Source organism: Crocodylus siamensis, chromosome 12 (assembly GCF_052110815.1).
Source record: "Crocodylus siamensis isolate JL-2025a chromosome 12, ASM5211081v1, whole genome shotgun sequence".
NCBI lineage: Eukaryota > Metazoa > Chordata > Crocodylia > Crocodylidae > Crocodylus > Crocodylus siamensis.
The window spans coordinates 34,213,475-34,236,938 of record NC_143406.1 but is presented as its reverse complement, the minus strand read 5'-3'; the positions used below and the strand labels follow the sequence as shown (position 1 = coordinate 34,236,938).

General features: G+C 45.7%; 1 protein-coding gene across 1 annotated transcript; it reads right to left on the bottom strand.

Moving 5' to 3' along the window:
- Positions 1-1,125: 1,125 nt before the first annotated feature.
- On the bottom strand, positions 1,126-21,817 carry NDE1 (nudE neurodevelopment protein 1). The gene is made up of 9 exons (XM_090024832.1): positions 21,734-21,817; positions 15,068-15,203; positions 13,470-13,623; positions 9,193-9,341; positions 8,811-8,947; positions 6,044-6,223; positions 4,790-4,881; positions 3,090-3,238; positions 1,126-2,549 (listed from the first exon to the last, which is right to left on the bottom strand). The coding sequence occupies exons 2-9, from the start codon at positions 15,151-15,153 to the stop codon at positions 2,456-2,458; spliced, it is 1,041 nt and encodes a 346-aa protein (XP_089880958.1). The 5' UTR covers positions 15,154-15,203; positions 21,734-21,817; the 3' UTR covers positions 1,126-2,455.
- Positions 21,818-23,464: the final 1,647 nt, after the last annotated feature.

The window sequence follows — 23,464 nt, the reverse complement described above, 5'->3', positions numbered from 1 at the left end:
TGAAGGCAGTAGTATTATGTACTGTGGGCCCACACACAGCCCATGCAGTGGAAATAGCAGTGTAGAATGTTAAACACTATAGATTTTAATGCAGATGACCTTTAACCAGTGTAAATACAAGAAGAGTCCAAGCCTGCTCTACCAGCAGGCACAGGTCTAGGAAGTAACATCAATCTAGCTGCCTCAAACTGAATACAGATCAACACTTAAAAAATAACCTAGACTCCCTTGCGCCCACAGTATTAGTCTAAGGTGTTCAGAGGCAGCTGCATTCTCCCTGCTTAAAAAAGCAAGTAAGAATGCAGCCGGAGGGGTTTTTTTTTTAGAAAAGCTGGCACCAAACTGGTACAGGACAGTATTCATTGCTCAGCCACTTAAGATTCACCATTGTCAATCTAACTCCTCACCATTGTTCCCTTACACTCCAGCCTGCAGTGTGGAAAAATGGAAGAAGTTTGGCTTCAAACAGCTGATATAAAGTGGCTTTACTCACAGGGGCCAAGAGCTGAACCTGTCACTGGATGCTGGGTTCTTCCAGAGACAGTGTCATGTGTATGTATGCGAAGGCACCAAGGAAAAATGAAGACTGGTCTTCTGGTTGGGTTCTAGGTTCAAGTTTCTGTTCTGCAAGCCCTGTGTAGGATCAGAGACCCAGAGGCAGTATATCTACATTTGGACATTTACAGAACAATGATTTTGAAATAAATTAGGGGGCTGGACTCGATGATCCTTTACAGTCCCTTCCAGCCCAAATGTCTATGAATCTTCCATGTGATGTTTGTTCCAAGATAAAAAGTGTTTCCACAGGGAGCTATTCCGATATATTTTTATACATGTAACAAGCCTTCAGACTCTCTTATGTCTTAGTCCCCTAGCTTTAAAATGATAATATCACTTCCCTATTCCCTATCTCAGAGAGAAACAGGAATCAGACTTTTAAATGTGTTCAAGCACCTAAAGATTTTGGAAGGCAATTTAGTACATCTCATGACCTTCCTCAGTACAGTAACGGAGGCCACATAAATGAAAGACAGCACTCCACTAGGAACCACTCCTAGACACATGGCCATCAGGACTAATACCACCCCAGCCACAAAAAAGTAGGAGTGAGAATACTTTCTGATCTCTTTACACTTGATAAGTATGGCTGTGTTTCATGCTCTGTATAGCAAAACAAGCTGAGAAACTGGTTAGACCAATATTTATACATAAATTGTAAATACAACTTGCAGTGAATTCAGAGTGGATCAGGTAATGTTGTCCACAGACCAGCATTCAGAATAAACTTTATTCTGTTCACTGATAAAACCAGACATTATAAAAAGAGTGGGATTAACCTGAGGTTATTTCCTATACCACAGAAATACAGTGCCTGAGAAAGACACTGTTACAACAGTACCTGAATGCTGAGTCAAACATAAAAAACACCTTCTTTATCTATTCATAATTTGTGCAAAAATAGTGCAAAAGATATTTGTTACAAATTTCTATGACATAATATTGATACAAGTGACCTTGATCCATTAAAAAAAAAGCTCTTATTTTATTGAATAAAAACCTACTTTAAAAAATTAATTTTAATACTTTGACCAGCATTAAGGATTTCTCAGGTTAAAAAGGCATTTCTACGTTAGTATCAGGAGCAACTAGAAAGGGTGCATTCTTACGCTAAACACACAAGGCACATCAATAATAGGAGGTTTAGAAAGCAAAAAAAAAGCTCCACCATTGAAATCATAACCCAAGGAAGACAGTCATGTGGAAATTGCAGGAAACCTGAATGTGTTCATTAAATCAGTGCAAAGAACCATAGCACATTCTGGCTGCCTTGAAAAATGCAGCCATTGAACATTCCCTGCCTCCTTCAACCAGTAGGAAATCTTAATGAAAAGTCACTTTCTCCAGCCTCAAAGGCAGATGGTCAATGAGATTCCAGCAATACATTTCTCCACATAGTCTCATATAAAGCTTACTTGCAATTGCATTGTTGTTTATCTAGAGTCTCACCTTGGAACTAATGGAAGAATATTCTGCCTCCCAATTTGGGTTACTGATGTATGTGGCCTGCACTAGAAAGTTATCATTGTGATTCAAGCTAGAACAGTAGGTGTGCTGCATACAATGACATTTGTTATTTATTTGGGGAAGGTGGGAAATAGCGTCTCTTCAGAAGGCAGTGGCAGTTTATACCAGCAGTGTCACAGAAGAAGCCCTCAAGAAGCTAATATACAGCAGCTGACAGGATTCACAGTCCCATGCTGTGCGGCAGTGCTACTTTGTCGCAGGCTGAGATGGAGGTTGTTGCATTTCCAGCTCACTTACCCTTACTCCAGTTACTTACTACTGCAACTCTATGTTAATATCCTGTTTGGAACTAAAGAGCTTGGAAGAGTTTTCTCCTTCAGGGAAAAAAACCCAAAAACCAAAATGTTGTAGTCTTAGTCCCATGATCTTCTCAGAGTAACATCTTGACTACACCTTGTGGGGAATGGGCCATTGGGGCTGCAATGTTTGAAGGCCTTGATCCAAACTCCAGACATTTCACTAACCTGTGGATACAAACAGGTCCATTACTGCATAAGCTGTATGAAGGGCTTGCATCTGCAATCTTTGCTAGGCTGCTGATAAACAGTTTGAGATACTGACAACACCCTCCTTCCCAAAGTCATTTCTGAAACTAACTTGGCATGTCACTAAACCTCTGCCTCCATTTCCATACCCCACCCAGGCAGCAGCAATGGTATCGGCTCTGGCTCCAGCCCCAGGTCAAAGCCAGAAGCACAGCAGTTACCCTGCTGTTGTGTGGTCTCCCCCACTCTCCCTGCCGTGTACCCCCTCCTCTGCTGTATGAGTCACTCCAGTCCAGGTCATGGCAGCAGAGGCAACAGCTGCAGCTGATGCAACCACCTGCCCCAAGCTGGTATTCAAATCCAAAACAAGTCCCCCACCACCCCCACCCTGTTCAGTGGATGGGGGGGAGAAGGAATTGAAACCTCGTCTTGGATACGAGTGAATACAGTAATCAAAAAGGGTGAAGCCTTTAAGGTAACAAGTCAGAGCAACATTAAAATTCAAAGCCTAGGACTAACCCTGTATCACACAGGGGGAGATGGGAAGGGCCCAGTCGTTCAAAGCCATCTCTGCTCCTGTTCATGAACGGGGACGATGACACGATGGTTCTGTTTGGCGACTGGTCATACACAAAATTCCGACACGATGCAAGCTTGGACTCCAAGGCCTGGAGAAAACACATTTTGTCTAAGGGTTAGGCATCAGTCTTCCCCCTGGCACTAGGTCCGAGGGAAGATTTTCTAATAATTTAAATCTGTGATGGTACAAGGTGTTTGTGGCTAACCCCAGGAGACACACATAAGCTCTCAGGAAGGAAGAGGAGAAATGTTGCAGATATACAATGGCCACTTCCTTCATGATCATCAGGGATTCACATTTTCCGTTTGCCATGGAAAAAATGTGAACTTTCTTTCTTAAAAGGAGAAAAACGTAGAAGATGGTAGGGTAAACCTACCATTTTCTACATTTTTGCAAGGGGCTGCTTAGGGCTGTAGGTGGGAGCAGGACAAGAGGGGTGCCACATGCATGTGCATACATGCACGTGGCAGCAAGGCAGCAGCGGAGAGCAGGTCACCAGCAGAACGGGGTGGGGGGGGTGGGAGGGGGAGTGCTATGGGCCAGGAGTGAGGGGCACCAGGATATCAAAACTGTTTAGCACCACAAAATAGTGGGGGAGGGAGGGAAACACAACAGCCATAGCCAGACCTGTGTCCTAGTGAGCAAAGGGGGCAGGGGAGCTCTGATTTTCCATTTTAAAAAACAAAATCAAGTGCCAAAATGTACAAGTATTTAGAATGTATTTTTTATATACAGATCTAGATACATATAGATATAGATATATAGTATTGTTTAATTTTAATCACGGAAAAACAGATTTTTAGCTTTTTTAAAATCAGAGAATTTGGAATTTTTAAACAGAGCAAACTAGGATCCCTGATGATCATGCCCTTTATGTCTCATTATTATATGGCTTTTCTGAAGAAATTAACTCTTAGGGTAGGGAGGAGAAAGCCACTAAATGCTGAGTTGAGTTAATCAAGAAGAAAGTCTTGACTTCCACAGAAATGTTAACAGCTCTTTTATAACATGGCAACTCCTACAGGCCATGTCATAAAAGGCTTCTTTGTAAGCCTGAATGTTCTTTCAAGCCTTCCACCCTCAACAAGTCAAGGTTCAGGCACCAGACCGAATGTCTGGGAGTTGCTACTCAGGAATTGCTAGAGAGGGCTAGACACTACCCAGGACATTACAAGGTATACCAGTGCAGGGGCCACCAGAAGCCCTCCTGGCAGTGTGCATTAGCATGCCTGAATCACCCTCTTCCAGAGTGCAGCATATCCCCCCCACCTCATACTGCTCCCATTTACACTGACCAGCTCTGCTTTCCCTTTCCCTGACCCTTTCTTGTCCTCTTCCAGAAAGCTGGAAAGGAATTACAGTCAAGCTGATCAGCATCTGGCATGGGGCAAAGACCAGAGAGGAACAACATTCAGCATTTAATAAGCTGTGTTATATCTAGAGACAGGTCAGAGTTATAAAACACAGATTCAAATTCCAAAGCTCTCCCTTCCAGAATTCAAGTCTGCCTGCAGCCAAGTATTAGTCTGAGTTCACCTCTATAGATTCACTCATTTAACAATACACAGGCTAGCTCCTTTCCCTCGCACAAGCCCACCCACTTCCACTGCCCTGATTAGCCTTGGTGTTAACCACTCACCCCTACTTTCCGTAGCAAGTCCCCCACAATGTTAAGTGCAGATATCCTGGCAGCTGGCGTGAGGGGAGCCCCATTGTAACCATCTTCAAAACCTTGAGGAGAGATTAAAAAATAGGGATATGTGATCCATCACATACGTGCAAATCGGAGAAGCCTTTAACCGCTGACGACAGACCATAGGACATATGACGGCAAACATCAACATTTCCTCCTCATCTTTTATCTGAATTGCACTTCTCATTACAAAAGAAATCTCTATGTCTTTGAGACTACACTGGGTCACCGGAGAGTTGAAGTACCCACAATGTGCCCTGGCTTCAACAGCCCTTTGACTTCACAAGGAGCATTCTGCATCTCTATCACTTGCCATGAAACCAAAGACAAGCAGCACATAAAATATTTCCTTCACAGAAATACAGGGAATACCGCCTGGGATCCCTTGGTTTCAAGAATTCCTTGCTCCTCTGTTTTTATGACAGGATCTTTTATACCAGCTTTTTTGATCGAATAGAGGGTTTGGGGATAGGAATACCTGGGTCAGAAGCATTTAGAATTTATCAACATTTGTCACAGCTCTTATATTAAATTATTAGTATTGGATACCATGACAAGAAACCAACTCTTTCCTCTATACAAGCCCATAAATACAGCTGAGCTTTGTACACTAGATTTCTGGGTAGGAGGATGGGTGGGGAAGGGTTTTTTTTAAAGTACCGATAATTGGAAACAAGGAGGGTGTTGTTTACTAGTCAGTGCTCATGAAAACAAACAACTAAAAGTAAGGGTAAGGGCAAGCAGTTAGTTTGCTACAGATGATGCAGACAGTGATACTGTCACTCTCCTACTGTTTTGGAGCTAAGTGTCTCTAATTCAGCAACCATCCTCTGGCTACTTCAAGATCTTTGCACAACCAACAGTATTAGCACATGTTGACACCTAATCTCCTTTCCATCAAAGTAATCCAGGATAATCAGAGACTGCTACTGACTCTATATTATGTTATCCATTAGGTTCTTTCCCGTTGTTTAGCACCTCACATTTTTATAATGAATTGCCTAGAAATATACCAAACCACTTAACTTAAAACACTTGTCTCATTCAGCCCTGAATGTTCAGTTCTACTTCTGTGTTCTAGTTCTGGCGATTTAGTTTAGAAAAATTTAAATGCTTACATTAAATGCTTCAAATTTAAATTCCTGTGCTGAAAAGGGGAAAAGGACTGGCTTACACCTGACTGCTGTCGGTCTCTCCTACCTCTCCTGAAAGTTCCTGGAGTGCTCAGACTGACACTGGGTCCCCTGTGGACTATAGGGGTAGAAGGCATGGATAAGGTTGCTTGCACAGCTGTGTCCGTTCTTTCTGCCTCCAGAGTACTTCGTATAGGTGTTTTGGGTTTCTCCTGCTTCTGCTGCACTGCAAGTTCTTGCCGTAAGTCTAAAGAGAAACATTTGGGACACATATTTCAATCTAGATCAACATGCATGAGAAATGTTCTTGCTAGGTTACATGGCTGACCCTCCCCCATCTTGTGTTTCATTGCCTCTGTCTATGAAGTAGCTTCTATAGCAGGGGCAGGCAAAGTCCAGCCCACAACCCCTCCATTTCCCAGCAGCCCCTGCCCAGATTGCTGCAGCCGGTTTCCATGGAGATTTCAGCAGCAGCGGTGCCCTGACAGCGAGGGGCCAGGGTTTCCATGGAAATTGGCCCCAACAGCACTGGCACGGCACACAGCTGAGCAAGGTGCCGTTCCGGAGCTCAGATCATCAGTAATGCTGACTGTCGCAAAACCATCACGAGATTTAGGATTTCAAAGTCAAAATAATTCTGACTCGCGATCTCCTGATGGAACCCTCAGCTCTCTGGATTTACCCAGCTCATCAGTGGAGGGAAAGGGGCGGAGGAAAGGGGGAAGGGGAGAAGATCGAGGCCCCCACGACGAGGGAGGGAGTGGGGCAGGAGCAGGGGCAGGAGTGAATGGGGGCAACTCCCCGCAGCACCATGCACCCCTGGGGGAGGCATGGGGGCATGTGCCCCCCATGGGGCAGAGGTGGGCTGCCCCCTGCGGGCTAGGGCTCTGCGCCTTGCTGCCTTGCCCCAGAGCTCAACTGCGCAATGCTACTGCCGCCTGCCAGGCAGGCAGGGGACATGGGGCAGGAGGCACACTGCAGTCCCACGGCTGAGTTCCCAGGACAAAGGCAGTAGGGTACAGAGCCCTGAGCAGGCAACCTGCCTCTGTCCCATGGGAGACACGTGCCTCCATACCTGCCCCGGGAGTGTGGGCTGCTGCAGGTAGGCACACCCACCTCCAGCACCTCTGGACAACCTGCCCCGGCCCCAGGGCCCCATTCACCACTGCCCCACCCCACTCCCTCCCAGGCTGTTGATCTCCACCCTCACTCCTTCCTCACCCCCACTTTCCCTCCATTTACCAGCTAGGTGCTGTCTGCGTGTCTGTGTCTATCTGCTCCTCACTCTCAAGCCACAGCCCACCCAGCCCTGCTGCTGCTCCTCACTCCTGACCCACAGTACCCCGCATCATAGACTGTAGAGTCAGAAGGGACCACAAAGGATCGTCATGTCCGAGCCCCCACCCCTGGCAGGAAAAAGGACTGAAGTCAAATGAGCCTCCTCTTGTCTATCAAGCCTCCTCTTGAAGACCTCCAAGTCAGGTGATAGTACCACCTCTCTTGGAAGCCCATTCCAGATTCTGGCCACCCCTTATTGTAAAACACGTCTTCCTAATGTCCAACCTGAATCTAGTCTCCACTAGTGTGCACCAATCCTGCCAAGGTATATGGGGACCCTCCCTCCCTGGGCTCCAAACCCCCCACACCCACAGCCCCCAACATCTTCACAAATAACCCGCACATACACACACTTCAAATATAGCATCTCATGATTTATGTGCCAACCTCTTGATTTTTTAAAAGTTTGTCTCACAATTTTTGGCACGGTGGGGTTGGCAATACTGGATCTTGCAGAGGTGACAACGTGGTTGGAACCGGGGCAGAGCTGGGAATCCACTCCCCGCATACCACAGGCAGGGGCACGCAGGCAGTAGATCATAGCTCTGCCCCAGCTCTGGACCACGCTGTCACCACTGCAAAATCCCAGCCCTGGCCATGGAGCCCCTCCTCGCCCAACCACATGCCCCGCCAGCACCGCTGGGGCTGGTCTCCTTGGAAACCCTAACCCCGTGCTGCCAGGGCACTGCTGGGGCCCCAAGGAACCCAGCCGCAGCAACAGAGGCAGAGGCTGCTGGGAAACGGAGTCTGGCCACTGGCGATCTGCCATTTTGCCCACCCCTATTCTACAGGCTCAAAAATTCTGAGTCTCTTAGCCTGACCAATCAGGAAACCAGGCCTTACTGGGATTGTGTCACCCTCATGATAGTGACTTCAGGTACAATTTTACTCTGCTACTTATTAACTGTGCACTTCAAGATGACAATGAACTCATCCTCCATCCATCACACAGATGAAGGGTTTTACTCCCATTTTACAGATTGTTAAACTGGGCATAGGGAAAATAACTGAATTGTCCAATGTGAAGTTTGTGTGAATTAAACAGATAGTATTCACTCACGAGGGTATATTAACAAATGGACTCTTCAGAGTGTCCTCATTGGCTCCTTTCTTATAAGCTGGTAAAGGATGGAGATAGAGAATATGCCTACTGTATTAGCTAAAATCAGATCCTGTGAACTCACAATGAAGTGTGCAGCTAGGACAAGAGAATGAATGCCCCACCCCAAGAGGATGCCCTCGTCTCTAAAAACAGAGGCCTCACAGAAGGACATATGGCATTCTGGGACGTATCTTTGGCCCCTGATCTGCTACTGAATACTCTCAAATACAGCAGAGGAGCAGGGGAGCGTCTTGAGTTGTTTCTAAAAATTAAGGTCCAAATGCCTCACAAAGTTAAATGCCCAACTTACCAGACACTGATAGCTGGGGGAGGATTTAATAACTGGGAGGTTGGAAGGGGAAGCAGGGGTCTACCTAAACCAACGTTTTCTAACCTCTAGCTTCATCCTTCAGGCGCTGCACTGACTCCAGGAGGTTCTCCTTCTCATCCAGCTCACTCTCCAGAAAGGCATTTCTTTCAATGGCCTGGTTTAAACGCTGTTCAAAATCTTCCAAGGACATTATAGTGGCTCTGTGTAGCCAAACGAGAAAGAAATTTGTACAGTGGTCACTACAGGATTCTCCACACACAAACCCTATTTCTGTGTGGAGAGTGGAAAGCAGGAGTAACATAACTTTAAGCTTGTAAGGGATTAAGAAACAAACAATCCAACATATGTACTGCAGCTTCAGAAAGTTCAGTCTAACTAGAACAGCCCCTGCTCAATTTTATCAGCCCTCCAAAACAAGGCAGAATTGGAAAAACATCTTTGACACCTTTTTGCTCTTTCCAAGTCATCATTTGCTTGCTCAAGTTCCCGAATATACTTCTGAAGTTGATCTTTAATGGCTTTTGTCTGCGCCAGGTCTTCTTCTAGTGAGGAGATCTGCTGATAGCCTTCTGAATGCTGCATTTCAATCTTTTCCTAACCAAAGAAAAACAAATCACCAGGTCAGGGATTTAGCAGACACATCCTCTCCTTCCTGCTGTGTTTACTCTGGCCTTCTCAGTCAGGGAGATGTGGGTCCTACCGACAAACTTCTCATAGGCCCAGGCTTCTACTGGCAGGTCCCAAAGCAAGCTCAGGGCTGTAGCCACTGCAGATACAATTATCCAAGCAGCTTACCTAATAGGACATTTTTAAAACATGATGTCAGTATCCCTTTCAGGCGTACACATAGTCTAGCTTGCACTGCAATAGTTCATACACCACGGCCTTGGCACAGGACTACTTTAACTTGCCAGTTTCCTCTCTCAAAGATCCCAAGATTGCTACCCATTAACATTCCTAAAGCACTTATCACCCCAGTCGCTAGGCAGTCAACTTAAGTCACTAAAACAAATCCACGAATCAGAAAGACAGACTCTTTATTTCCATCTTTAGTTAGTAATTTAAAGAGATGTGTATGAAGCCATGCAAAATTAAGAAACTCTAAACTGATATAGGATGATCAGGTGCAGACACTAAACATTCCACCACTTCTTACATTTTATTCCTTCCTATTCTAAATATCTTGAGCATGAACAAAGGCATAGTTTAACTTAAAATTTCCAAACAGTAAGCCCGTTTACTGAAAGCACAAGACCTACAAACTGGGCTCTGAGGCAGTATCTCTGTTTATTTTTAGATAGCATGAACTCTACTGTTTGTACTTGGGGTGGAAATACAGAGGACAATTGGGGAAGCTCAAAGCTGGAGACTGTGGGACCTGGCAAACTTCTGCATTGTTGACCTAGATGCAGACACTGGTTCTTGAAATAGATGGCAGCTACCAGGCTCAACAGCCTCACAAGTTTAAAGCTTCTCTCTCTTGAACTGATTTAGATAAAAGACCAGAACTGTGAGGTCTGAGCCTTTGTTTTTAGCAAACTGTAATAAACTGTCAGCTGATCTGATAATCAATGGAGTCTCTGTTCCTTCATTTGCAAGCTGTCACCGTAGTTTTCAGTCTGAATGAATAGCCAATTGTTAAAGAACTTGTCTCCTACAGAATATGCTTTATGAAGTTCTATGCAGTGAGGAATTATTAGTTTTTCCAAAGGTTTATTCTGGTCTTTCTGTGGCTTTATGGTGATATATATCATTTCCATCCCAGGTTCCCTGACAAACAATGCTTGTCATCTCCTCTCTTATACCAAAATGTTCTGCATGTGGGAAGAATGCACTTACCTGCTAGCTCATACAGCAATAAGTTTATTGCAGATTTTATTTTAGTTGGAATATTTTACCTTCTCCCCAAGAGCGTCATCCCGAGTGGGTTTGTGTAGGATGATGCAACAAACTACACCAATGTTCCATGCAAGATGTTAGGAGATCAGTATTGTAAAGACATTTACCTGTTGGACTGAGCAGTACTTTAAACCGCCAGTTGTAATACAACATGTGGCTTTGTTTTTGATTTTGTTTCTGTAAATTTTACTAAGTGCAAAAAAAAATAAAAGTCCCTTAAAACTAGTCTAAATTGTTTAGTGTCCCCATCAGGTGTTTATTACTTAGTTAGTGACACATGGAAATGACTCATACAACAAGCACTATAAGTAAAACCCAGGTTCATCAGCTATACATACAGCTTAATTCTCCTTAGTTCAGTATTCAATCCAATTTAGCAGAGCATAATTCATTAATTCAATGCTTGTTTCCACAAATATTGAACTGGGAAAATGCTGAGAAAAATTCTTCATGTTTCAGACAACTGATATTTAAAATATTTATACTAAACCTCCAAACAGAGTCATCAAAATGATTTCTGAACAGCAGATGTCAAAAAGACAAACCTTTGTCAAGTTTAAGAAAACTTAGTACAATTCCCCAAAAGTGATAATTATTGGAGTGCTTTTTCCCCCGCTTTTGGAATGGTCAGCAGGAGACTCCTGAATGTGCCCAAAACAGAACCAGACTGATTTTGTTTTTTCTACTGTATCCTTCTGATGTTCATAGATTCATAGATGCTAGGGTCAGAGGGGACCTCAACAGATCAGAGTCCGACCCCCTGCCTAGGCAGGAAAGAGTGCTGGGGTCAGATGACCCCAGCCAGATGTCTATCCAGCCTTCTCTTAAAGACTCCCAAGGTAGAGGAGAGCTCCACCTCCCTAGGAAGCCCATTGCAAATTTTGGCCACCTTTACCATGAAGATGTTTTTCCTGATATCTAGCCTAAATCTGCTCTCTGTCAGTTTGTGACCATTGTTCCTTGTTACCCCAAGAGGTGCCCTGCTGAACAGAGCATCTCCGAACCCTTGCTCTGTTTCCTTAATGAATCTGTAGGTGGCCACAATATCACCTCTCAGAGGCTGAGGAGGTCCAGGTCCCTCAGTCTCTCCTCACAGGGCTTGTCCTGTAAGCCCCTAACCATACGAGTGGCCTCCTCTGGACCCTCTCGAGTCTATCAACATCCTTCTTGTTGTACGGTGCCCAAAACTAGGCGCAGTACTCCAACTGCAGTCTGACCAATGCCACATGGAGGGGAAGTATCACCTCCTTGGATAAAGTGCGGTTAGCTTTGCTGATGATTTCGTCACACTGACGACTCATGTTCATCTTGGAGTCCACTATGACTCCAAGATCCCTTTCTGCTTCTGTGTTGCTGAGAGGGTCACTTCCCAGCCGGTAGATGGGCTGGATATTTTTGCACCCTAGGTGCAGCACTCTGTACTTGTCTGTGTTGTGCTGCAGGCTGGGTCTGGTGGGGTCCCATCAATGGAAGTAATGTTCTTCCATTACTGTCTCCCAATTTTGTTCAAAGAATTTCACCTCAATGAGATTGTATCCTGGAAGTGCTACAAATGAGCACTTTTCCTTTATAGACCTCAAAAGCACTTTTCAGAAGGTGCAAGTTTGTTATTCACAGATGGAGGAACCAAGTGCTGAGTGGTTAAATTCCCCTCTCACCAAGACAGCTAGAGACTACTTTAAGATGCAGCATTAATGGAATACATGACTGATTCGCAGCCCCTGTCTTACCCACTAGACCAGGGGTGCTCAGCCTCCACCCTGGAGGCCAAATGTGGCCCTCAGAGCCTTAGAATCCAGCTTACGGGTCCCTACAGGTTGGGAAGTTTGGTGTGGGAGCAGTGGCAGTTAATACCCCCAATCCTCTCTGCTGCTAAAATCCTAAGCCCCGTGGAATGGACCAGATTTGGGCTGTGACCCTCTCCCCACATGGCCAGATTGTAGCCAGGCCACATCCTCTTCCCTCTGCATAGCTGAGTTGGAACCAGGCTGTGTCCCCTTCTACCCCATGAGGCCAGGCCATTCCCCTTCCCTCCAGGCTGCCAGGCTAGGGCTGGGTCATGCCCTCCTCCCCATCTCCTGCAGGGCTGGGTCATGACCCTTCCCTCTGTAGGGCCAAGTTAAGGCTAGACCAAGCCCCCTTCCACTAGAGCTGGATCAGGGTAGATCCCCTTTCTACGGCCAGATCGGGCCCCACCAGACCCAGCCTGCGGAGGGACTGGGCGCTGCCCATCTAACCCCCCAGCCAACAAGGCTGAGCACCACTACACTAGACCAATGAGATGTACAGATACAGTGATCACAGCCACTGCACGTTTAAACAAGCTAACATCATTGTGCTGTGCAGAAACACAGTGTAACTGAATTTACCTCTGGATTACTGACAATCTTTTATTACTGTGGTTTACTACCTGAGCCTGTAAAATAGTACTGTATAGAGAGAAGACAGAAGAGGTCTGACAGTATGAACTATAGTGCAGTTAGGCGTGCATCAATAGATTTGGTTCCTGGTTGCCTGTGTGCTGCATTGAGGCGCAAGCACACGTGGCCTTAATTGCTCACGTTATTGGCCACTCAGCCAAAAAAGCTGATTGCCAATACAGTCAATTTTTCTTATAATTGGTGCCCATCCAATACGGGACCGATGTATCGGTGCACCTCTAATAGCATTAGTCCCGAGATCCTTGCAATTGACTGCTTATTTTCTTGATATCGATGCAAATTATTTTTGTGGTTTGGCAATCTATGTCATTATGACCAGCGCATCACTATTAGTGGAGTTCTATGCTTCTTAGAGGACTTCTCCTCTTGGCTGCCCCTTTACCTTAATTGACTCCAGCTCCATTCGAAGGCGATTATTTTCTGACAGAAGGTCCCGATTTCTGGATTCCGTCTGCTGCAGCTGCGTCTCCAGCTCTGCTTCATACTCCCGGCTCCCTTCCTGGAACTCCCGCAGCTCCTCCTGTGTATTCTCTGCACTAAAGCACAATTCCAGTTACAGAGTTATCTTGGATCAAGGCTCACTAATGCCACCAGCTCACTCAATGCAAACATGACCAAATCAAATGCTCCGTGAGCCCTAATACAGCTGAAGGATCTAGGCCTTTTTTAAAAAAAAAGCAAAATAGAAGTGCTGGCATGAAGATGTCTCTCTGTAATCAAAACACATTGGCTGCTTACAAATGTAAAAGAAAACCAAAAAAGCAGCAGTTTACTTTAAACTCAGTGTGTCCCCTGAGCTAAGCCCAGAATATGCCCAGAAGATGCATCATGTTAGTTTGCTCCAGCTCACCCAACATCTGTATAGATCAGCTGCTCCAGAAGGACTTTTCTGGTGCTTTTATCCAATAGCTGATTGAACCCACAAAGAGTAAACCATGTTTTTTCTCTACAACTGTCAGCAACTATTTGTACTGAACAAATACCTCTAACCATTCATCTCCAGACAGCGGATTACAGGCCCAGTCCCTCTACTGGAGTGCAAGACATTAATGGGATCCCACCAGCTACTTATGTTGCACACCTTCAGTCATGCTTAATTGATTGAATATTTAAGATATTTTAGTATTTAAATATTTGTGAAGTCTCATGTGCAGAAGTTTCCTCTGCATCATGCAGAAAACACAAGCCTGTTCTCCATATTAATCCAAATATTGCTACAATGATCTGAAAGAGGTCTGAATATTCAACATCAATGCATTTTCCAGGGCTGATCCCTAGAGGGATATGCAGATGTCCCTAGAGAGGTACAACCATCTGACCTGCAAAGCTTTGAAGGTCACAATTTGCACCACTGAATTGGCTGAAACATTCCATTTACCCTGACCTGTATGAAGAGAAGGGAGATGCAGTCAAGACGCTCCACTTGATCCAGGAGTTTACTCTGACTTTGGATACTGCTGAATTGTACCTGGGCAACATATTTCTGACTCAAACTACTTCCGAAAGGCTGCTGGAGAAGCAAATGCTTTCATGGGGGCCTAAACCTCAGGATCAGCTATGATGATTTTGCAACTCCATCCACTACAGGATTCCTCAGTGGGTTACAGGATCCCGTGCTCTGCAATTAGAGACACTCTGAGCACCCAAAATCCTGCTGCAGTCTGTGTTAGGCCAGGGACATAGACAGAAGAGCAGAAAAGGCAAGGACCTTGGGTTGCCTTTTGCTTAGCACTACCAAATGACCAGACTTACTTCAACAGGCACACCTCCTCCATGCTAGCAGTATCCCCACATAGGGTGGAGAACCTGCCTCAAGATTTTGCCCCACCTCTATGAAACCCTATGCTGCTGATTGATGCCCACGTCACCACACCTTCACTACTCTTGCTTCCCATAGCAAATGGATTTAAACCGGCTCAACCACATCTCCACAGCTCTGACTGCAATGTGCGCACACCCTATCACACACACTGCCCTTACCACTGCTTGTACTTCATTGCCAGTTCTTTCCAGTATCTAGTTTCTTCTTCCACTGAACTAAAGTGATGCCCTTCCAAGTCTTCCATGGTGAAGTCCCCAGTTGAAGTCTAGCGCTCTTGTTGCATTTTCTTCTCCTCTGGAAGTTAAAAAAATATATATATCACAAATTCAAGGACCAGCATCCTTCTGTCACTGTATTATCCTGCTGCATCCACCTATAGGAAATTTCATCCCGGGAGGCATTCAAAACCAAACTGGACAAAGTCAAATGTACTACACACCAAAGGAATGAGTAAATTACTTATTTAGAGCTGTTCTCTCTCAAAGGTCTTTGAATTTGCTGAAGACTGGTACCACAAATCACATTAAGTTACTTCACCCTCCATTTGACTACATGGTTCTATAGAATACAGAACACGATGATCGCAGCATAAACAGCAGCTACGGAGATGCAGCCAAACACAGCTGGGGAGGGCGACAGCCCGGAGAACGCGGTGCCTGGCAAGACCAAGGGGAAGAATATCCAGAGAAACGGAACAAGGTCCTGCAAATAAGAAACTGAACAACCGGAAACGCAATTAGGTTTCACTTCAGCCACAGGGTGTGGTATTTAATCCAGCACAAGGAATATTTTTATTAAACTCTCTCAGATAGTGGTTCCTTGGGTAAAATTTTCAAAAGCAAGCGATCTATGAGCATAACTGTCTAAATCAGTTGGGCACATATGACAATTCTTTCTACCCAATTACTTGAACTTGACGACTCTGAAGTATTGAGAAACGTAATAACCACATGCCATTCCCTGATGCAGCTTATAGATGTTACTAAAAGGTGTTAAAAGCTAAAACTGTTTCATGTGCGAGAGTCTTACAGATGAAAAAAGGTCAGTTAAGGTGTCTACAAGGCTGGGTGAGGCAAGGATTACGCACAGACGAACATCCTCAACCGATACACACCTCTACACACTGTGGAGTAACCAGAAGGGGAGCAGAGCTCCTCCTTTATAGCCAGTCAGAGAACCAAAAATGCAGAAGGCTCCAGGGCCAAGAAAACTACTGATTTGAAGCCGCCGCTTTAGATTAAAGTTTAAATGCCACAAAAGCCAACAGAAAGAGCGCTCCTCCAATTTATTTACACACCCAGGTGATGATCTTAAAAGCATAAAGAGCAAACTCATCTAAAGCTTTGACGATTTTAAGCAACACAAGATCGAACAGTCACAAACTCCACCACAACCGATTCAGGCTGGACATCAGGAAGAGCTTCTTTACTGTCCAAGCCCCCAAGGTTTGGAACAGACTGCCGCCGGAGGCGGTTCAAGCACCCACTTTGAACGCCTTCAAGACAAATTTGGATGTTTATCTTGCTGGGATCCTATGATCCCTGCTGACTTCCTGCCCCTGGGGCAGGGGGCTGGACTCGATGATTCTTTGGGGTCCCTTCCAGCCCGAATGTCTATGAAATCTATGAAATCCATACACATCCAATACCCGGCTCCTGTACACACCCACAAAACCCATATTCCAGCAGGTGCTCGTGGTATTAAAGGGAAGTTAGACAAGGCCCTTAGAGCAAGATACTGCTGCCAAAAAATTCTATATCCACAGATTTTAGACCAGAGGAAAAAAAATAAATACAAGGCATCATCATATATGGCCCTCTGGGGACCTCCATAAATGAAACCTGAACTATTACAAAGACCATATGATCTCTCATTCTCCCTCAGGGTTGGAAGCATGCAAGATCACTTCCTGGCTTGGCTCACCATTCATTAAAGCCTTTAGGCAACAGTATCAGATGCATCTAAATAATTTAAGAGCCTAAGGTCCCAATTCCTAAAGGTCTTTGGGCCTAGTTCTGTTGAGCACTGCAACACAGAAATGATTTACATGGCTACAGCCACCAATGCGCTCAAAAGCCAAAGCGTATGGACAAACTAATTATAATGAGTTATACTATCATGATACTGATCATACCAAGGAGTGGAGGGTCTTACTGCAGTTTAGGTACACTGCGGCACTGTTTCATGTGTCTGTTCTAACTTGCAGTAAGTGGATGCTAACCAGGGCACCTTTGCCTTGAAGGAAACGAAGCTTAATCACGACAGCTTAGTTTCCCCTCATTATGGTTTAATTCATTTATCGATCCATTCCCTTAATGCGGTGCTCAGCAATGCTAGTTAGCTTGGAACAGCCAAGCTCAGGTCCGAAGCAGGCCAGCACTAGCATCAGGCCACTGCCACTGCTGTTTTTCCTTCCTCCCAGCCACAGCACAGGCAAAAACCCAGCTGCCAAATGCCGCCAAAGCCCCATCACCAGAATACTGACAAAGCACCCCAACCCTGCAGGCTAGATCCAATGGCTCCGCAGGCCACCAAACCCTGCCTTAGTGCCTAAGCTGCTTGTGAAAATGGGACCCAGCCACCTAAGGACTGATTGCAATGCAGAGCAAAACAACATCTAGATCTAAAAATGTGAGTCTGACTCTCCTTCAGTGGGAGTTAAATGTATTGGAGGGGAGGGGGCCAAAGGGAAGTCTAGAAGTATCCAAGTATTAGGTCCACAGGAACTTTGGTTTGTTTAAACAGACCACAATAAAAAACAAACAAACCCCTAAGTGCTAATTAGATATGTAGGATGCAAGCAACACATCTAGGATTAGAAATTATGGGCATTCATACACATACTTTTTTTTTCCAGCAGCAAGCCAGAGACCCGTTGCTTTGGAGCAGACTTGATTAATCAAAGTGAGCTGAGAAGAGCTGAGCTGCGCCACGTGCAGATGTACAAGTGGTAAAATGCACATCAGTGCGCAGCAAATGGTGGCAGTGTGCTGTTGAACTAAAGCATCTCCGAGGTGTTTTAGTTTCAAAGTGCGCCGCCATTTTCTCAGCACCTGCGCGCATTTCACCACTTGTATAACTGCATGTGTCACAGCGCTGGGTGCTTTTCAAAGCGCCTGGCACTGTGATGCATGCATGTGTAAAAATGCCTCATGACTGGCCAACACTCATGCCTCATGACTGGCCAACACTGGGCTCAGGCTTATAGCTGCACTGAATTTGGTTTAAGGTCCTTTTGTCCCCCTATACATGGGCACAGTTTTGAGGATAGGAAGGAGGAAGATTTCTTTTTAGGTTCCTAAGGGCATGACTACATGGGTAAAACTTCCTAACAGACCATACAGGTATAATTTATAATGTAACAGATTGTAATGGACTGCCAAAATAACCTCTTGTGTGGTTGTCCTTATAAATTATACCTGTATGGTCTGTTGGGAAGTTTAATTTATAAGGACAACCACACAAAAGGTTATTTTGGCAGTCCATTATAATCTCTATTCCATTATATAATGTTACGTCTCTTTGCAAACAAGTCCTAACATACACCTCAAAACTCTGAAAACATACATAATTGGAGCACGCTTTGTTCCACCATTCTCACCCCTAAGTATTACCTACGGCCAACTCATTTCAAGTTAATGATGAAACTGGAAGTACATGGTTGAAAAATGTGAGGCCCTCCATTTGTTATGACAATGTAACATGACAGAACATGAGTTGCTTTATACCGTAGGTTTGTGTCTCATGCCTTCAACTAGCTAGGACGTACAATTAGATAATAGTACATCCAGACTTCTTTCCACCCACATAACAAGGCAACATCCAAAATGACTAAATGTAAGGTAGAGATGTTTATATGACATTTTCAAAACAGCCTAAAATGCAACGGCAAAGTTTAGTTAAAAGAAAGCTAACAGAGCCAGTCCAAATGTTAAGTTTCATCACAACTAAACTTCAACAGAATCAAAATGCCTCCATGAATTTTTGGTTCATCTTAAACTACCAGGAAAAACATTTGTTTTCAAAACTCTCTTATGCATTTGCCAATGTGCTGCTGGCACCAAAGGATTCAATTTTAAAGGTAAAAAGTTAAACCAATTAGTGTAACTTTTCTAAAATATGACAACAGCCAGAGAGAGAAAGTTTTGTCATTTTTTTTTAAATTTTCACTTTTCATAGTTCCTACTATATGCAATAAAGATAAGGAAGATGTTTTTAAGATAGTTTTGTTTTGACTTGGCAACACCCCCTTAAACTAATGCCACTCTGTTGGCCTGGCAGACATATTGTTTTATGTGAAAAAGAATACCAAATGATACTGCAGAAAAGCTGTTAGTTTTGTTCTGAAAAAGGTTTTGGTAATGTTTAGTATATGCTTAATGTTGCCATCAAAAACAAGATGAAGTCACACACACAGGCACTTTGCCTACACCTCATTTTCATCTATGTAGAAACCGGGAGGAGATATTTGGTCAGACTTCCTGCTTGTAATGAGCACAGCTGGTCCCACACATTACAAAATCCTAGCATCAGTCAAACACTGAAGTTGTAGATGAGAAATAGACTGCTGCAGTGACAAAACCAATGTCTGCATGTTTCATTCCAGGAAGTGATTTCACAGAAGTGACATGATTGCTGCAAAATACTTGGCCACAACATACAGGACCGCAGCTCATCAGCAATATAATTTAAGCAGAGGAATAAAAATACAGCACCCTGTGTTAGAGAGAGAGAGAGCGAGCAAGCCAGACCTATGGTTTGAAACAGTTCAAAACAACTCTTGCACTTAAAAGAAAAAAACAAAGGTTTTAAAGATCCATTTAACTTGGCAGCTCTGCAGTTACCTCAGTCAGGCTTCAGAAAAACTCCACTGCCTAAAACCAAGTACTGCGGAGGGGGTGGGGGGAAGGCAGGAGAGACCCTCTGATAACAATGAGACCTAATAAGTACGCTCAGAGGCAAACTTCCCAGGGAATCCAGAAGTCCTGTTTAGTCCATCAGGGCCCAGAGGCAACAGGGTTCCTGGTGGACATCCTTCCCTAATCATAAGCTTGTCTCCCACACCGAAGCAAGGGTCTGCTCCAAAACGTAGGCAAGCCATTGAGTCCAGTAGGTTTGCCATCAGGCTGGATGCAAATAGGGCAAGGGCAGGGACAGGACATAGGCAGGGTTCTCCTCGTCTCTGAACATGTGATGGTGTTTGCACCATGCATCATGAGAAGCCATTGTTTTCTTTCCTTGACTTCAGACAGAAACCTTACAGACTAACTAAATCAGAGAGTCATAAGCTTTTGTGAGCAGCAGCTTACTTGATCAGACACGAAGTACTCTGATACTTAGAATACTGCATCCAGTTCTGGGCACCGCAGTTTCACAAGGACGTGGGAAAACTTGGGAGGGTCCAAAGAAGAGCCACCTGTATGATCAGGGACTTGCAAGACAAGCCATCCGAGGAGAGGCTGAAGGACTTGGGCCTCTTCAGCCTACAGAAGAGAAGGCTGAGAGGACGTGGTAGCAGCTTACAGTATCGGGGGGGTACTTCAAGAACTTGGTGACCAGCCGTTCACCAGGGCACCCCGGGGAAAACCAGGAGCAATGGATACAAACTCCTGGAAGGCCGCTTCAGGCTCAATTCCAGGAAAAACTCCTTCACAGTCAGGGTGACCAAACTGGAATGGAATCCCTCCAGTGGTGGTGCAGTCACCTACCCCGGACATCTTCAAAAGGAGACTGGACAGTCACATCGCTGGGGTCACTTGACCCCAGTTGTTTTTTCCTGCCTAGGACAGGGGGACTGTACCCGATGATCTACAAGGTCCCTTCCAGCCCCTAACAATCTCTCCGAATTGATGAATCATCTGAAATAAGTTCTCTTTGCTCCCAGAGAAGAGGGTTTCACCCCCTCGCCAAAGGGACCGACTGTCAGGCCAGGCCTCTCTTGGTCTGCTCTTTGGTACTACGTAAACCAGTACAGCCTGTTCCACGGTCAGGCTGTCAGAGGCTAAACTGGCATCCCCACCTAGGCTTACCTGGGTGAGGAGGGTGTGAGGACACCCAGCAGGACTAAAAACAAGACCTGTCCAAGGACATATGAGTTCTTGCGAGCCAACGGCCATCCATACCTGGAGAGACAGGCGCCACCACGTTACTCTGCCCAAAGGGTTTTTAATGCCACAAAGCATCTCAACTAACCTCATCCGAGCGGAGGAGGGTTGCGACAGCATCTAAGGTGCCCTAACAGTTGCGGCAGCCTCGGGACTGACCGGACCTGACAAAGGCACCAAGATTCAAACTTCCTAAAGCCGCACGGTGCCGTGTCACACCACAGGCCACCTCCCGTTGTTTAAAAGCCAAAAGGCAATGGAAAGAAGCAGCGGTCACCACCAGTGGCACTGCAGCCAAAGGTCCAGCTAGGGTGCCGACTGCCTCAGCCCCTTAGCAGGAGGCTCGGGGTCGTTCACCCACAGTCACCGCCAGCGCTTCTCAGTTTCCAGCCGCCGGCGGGGAATGGCAGGGCAAGTGCCTCATCTCCGGCCATGCCGGCCCGATGCCCTCAGCCCCTTGCAGCATCTGGGATACTGTTCCCATGCCCAACTGAACACCCCCCGCCCCAAAAAAATGTTCCCATGAAAGTTAGTCCTGGCGCGGGACAGAGGCTCAGGCTGGCCGAAGAGATGCAGAGGCTGGCCCCCGGCGCTGGGTCCCGGGAGGGAAGGGGGAGAACGGCCACAATGGGACGCAGCCACGTGGAGCCACCCGCGGCTCCCCACCGAGCGGGGGGACCCGCGACCGGCCTCCCCCACGCCCCCCGCCCAAGCGCTCACCGCTACCGCTGCCGCCGCTGCCACCGCCGCCGCCCCGCACTGCCCGGCCGCGCCGCGCCGCGCCGCCGCCCTCCCCGGGCCCCATCCGAACCAATACAACCAACCTCTGCCCGCCGCCCAATTGGCCACCGGGTCACGTGCTCAGAACGCGCTCCTCCAATCAGCTGCGCGAGAACGCCGCTCTCCGAACAGAAAGTTTGCTTCTTTCTAAAGGGACGTGAGCCGGGGGTGGGGGTAGGCAGGTCTCTTCCCCGCTCCGCCGAGGCAGCCGCATGCCGGGCCCGCCAGTGGGCTTCGGCAACTTCCGCTGCAATCCCCGACGCTCCCGGAGACCGCCTGCTCTGTCACCATCTCTCTCTTGCGATTCATGTAGTCATTTTACACCATCTCAAACTGCTGGGGGCTTTGGAAGCCGTAGGATGATACAAGTCCATGTCTGCGCTGACATCAGCGTTTGCCTTTCCTCACGTGAAAGCAGATGCATTCGTTTTTAGGGCCTGTAGTGTGAGCTGGGACAGAAGAGTTCTAGTGTTATAATCAGGACTCAAAACGCCTGGCAGAGGTGGTATCTTTTATTAGACCAAGTAGATATTTGCAAAAGAAATTATTTATTTGCAAGCTTTCGGCTGCCCTTCATCAGGCATAGGAAATTGCAAAGGCTGTAAATGTTCTCCTGGGTTCATATTTCACAGGAGAGCTGACAGTGTGGTAAAATCTCCTGTTTGGAACCGAAATGCAAAGCTCTTGAGCTCCTGGTTCAGAGATGATATCTGTTATTAGACCAACTAAAAATAACAACAAAAATTATCTTTTGCTGCAAGCTTTTAGGCGTGCACACCCTTCAGGTTCTGAGGAAGGACGTGCGTGCCCAAAAGCTTGCAGCAAATGATAATTTTTTTGCCATGTTTTAGTTGGTTTAATAAAAGGTATCATCTCTGAACCAAGAGTTCTAGAGCTTTGCATTTAGTTTTGTCTCAAACCAACACAGCTACCAAACACGTCCCTGTTTGGAACAGGTCATTTTGTGCAGATTAGGCTCAGCGAAAAGTTGGAAAAGTCTTTTTGCCTCCAAGTTGTCTGGTGGGAAGCAGCATGTAGACTTACGTTTCCTTCTGGTTATGATATTTCATATTTCACAGAAGAGTAGAAAGCTGAAATGTTCTTCTGGGCAGGGATTTCTTTTGTGGAGAGGTCTCTCTGTGCTTTGTTAGCATGCAAATTAGCTCGAACAAAGGCAGGAGCAGGGGCTTGGGTTTCAGGTAGTAAATTTTGCTTCTTTGTAAAATTATGAAGTTTTCATTTCAAAAAGTGGCTGGAATTCATTATCTTCCATGTGTCAGGTATCCAGGTTGTAACCATATTGATCTAGAGGCAAAAGTGTTATAATCGGGGGGGGGGGGGGCGAGGTGCGCATATGGGCAGACAAGGTTCTTTGGCTAGATGTGGTATCTTTTATTAGACCAACTAAATATTAAATAGTTAGAAAAGTTATTCTTTGTAAGCTTTCCGGCACAAACACCCACAAGCTTGCAAAGAGCAAGTTTTCCAACTATTTACTTGGCCTAATAAAAGATATCACATCTACCCAAAGAACCCTGTCTGCCTACATCCTTAGACAAACCCAACTACAACCAACAGCACTGAAACACATGTACACGTACACTTTTCCCTTGGAATGTCTTAAAAGTTCACCTAAACCCAGGATAGAAAGTTTTTGTTCCGAAGGATCAG

What these genes read in the sequence shown, in the direction of transcription:
- NDE1 (XM_090024832.1), bottom strand. Translation starts at nt 15,153, where the DNA reads ATGGAAGACTTGGAAGGGCATCACTTTAGTTCAGTGGAAGAAGAAACT. An exon ending in CCTGAAGGATGAAGCTAGAG is followed by an intron (nt 6,224 to 8,810) that starts GTTAGAAAACGT and finishes GTTTCTCTTTAG; the next exon opens with ACTTACGGCAAGAACTTGCA. An exon ending in CTCCCCCTGTGTGATACAGG is followed by an intron (nt 2,550 to 3,089) that starts GTTAGTCCTAGG and finishes TTGTATCCACAG; the next exon opens with GTTAGTGAAATGTCTGGAGT.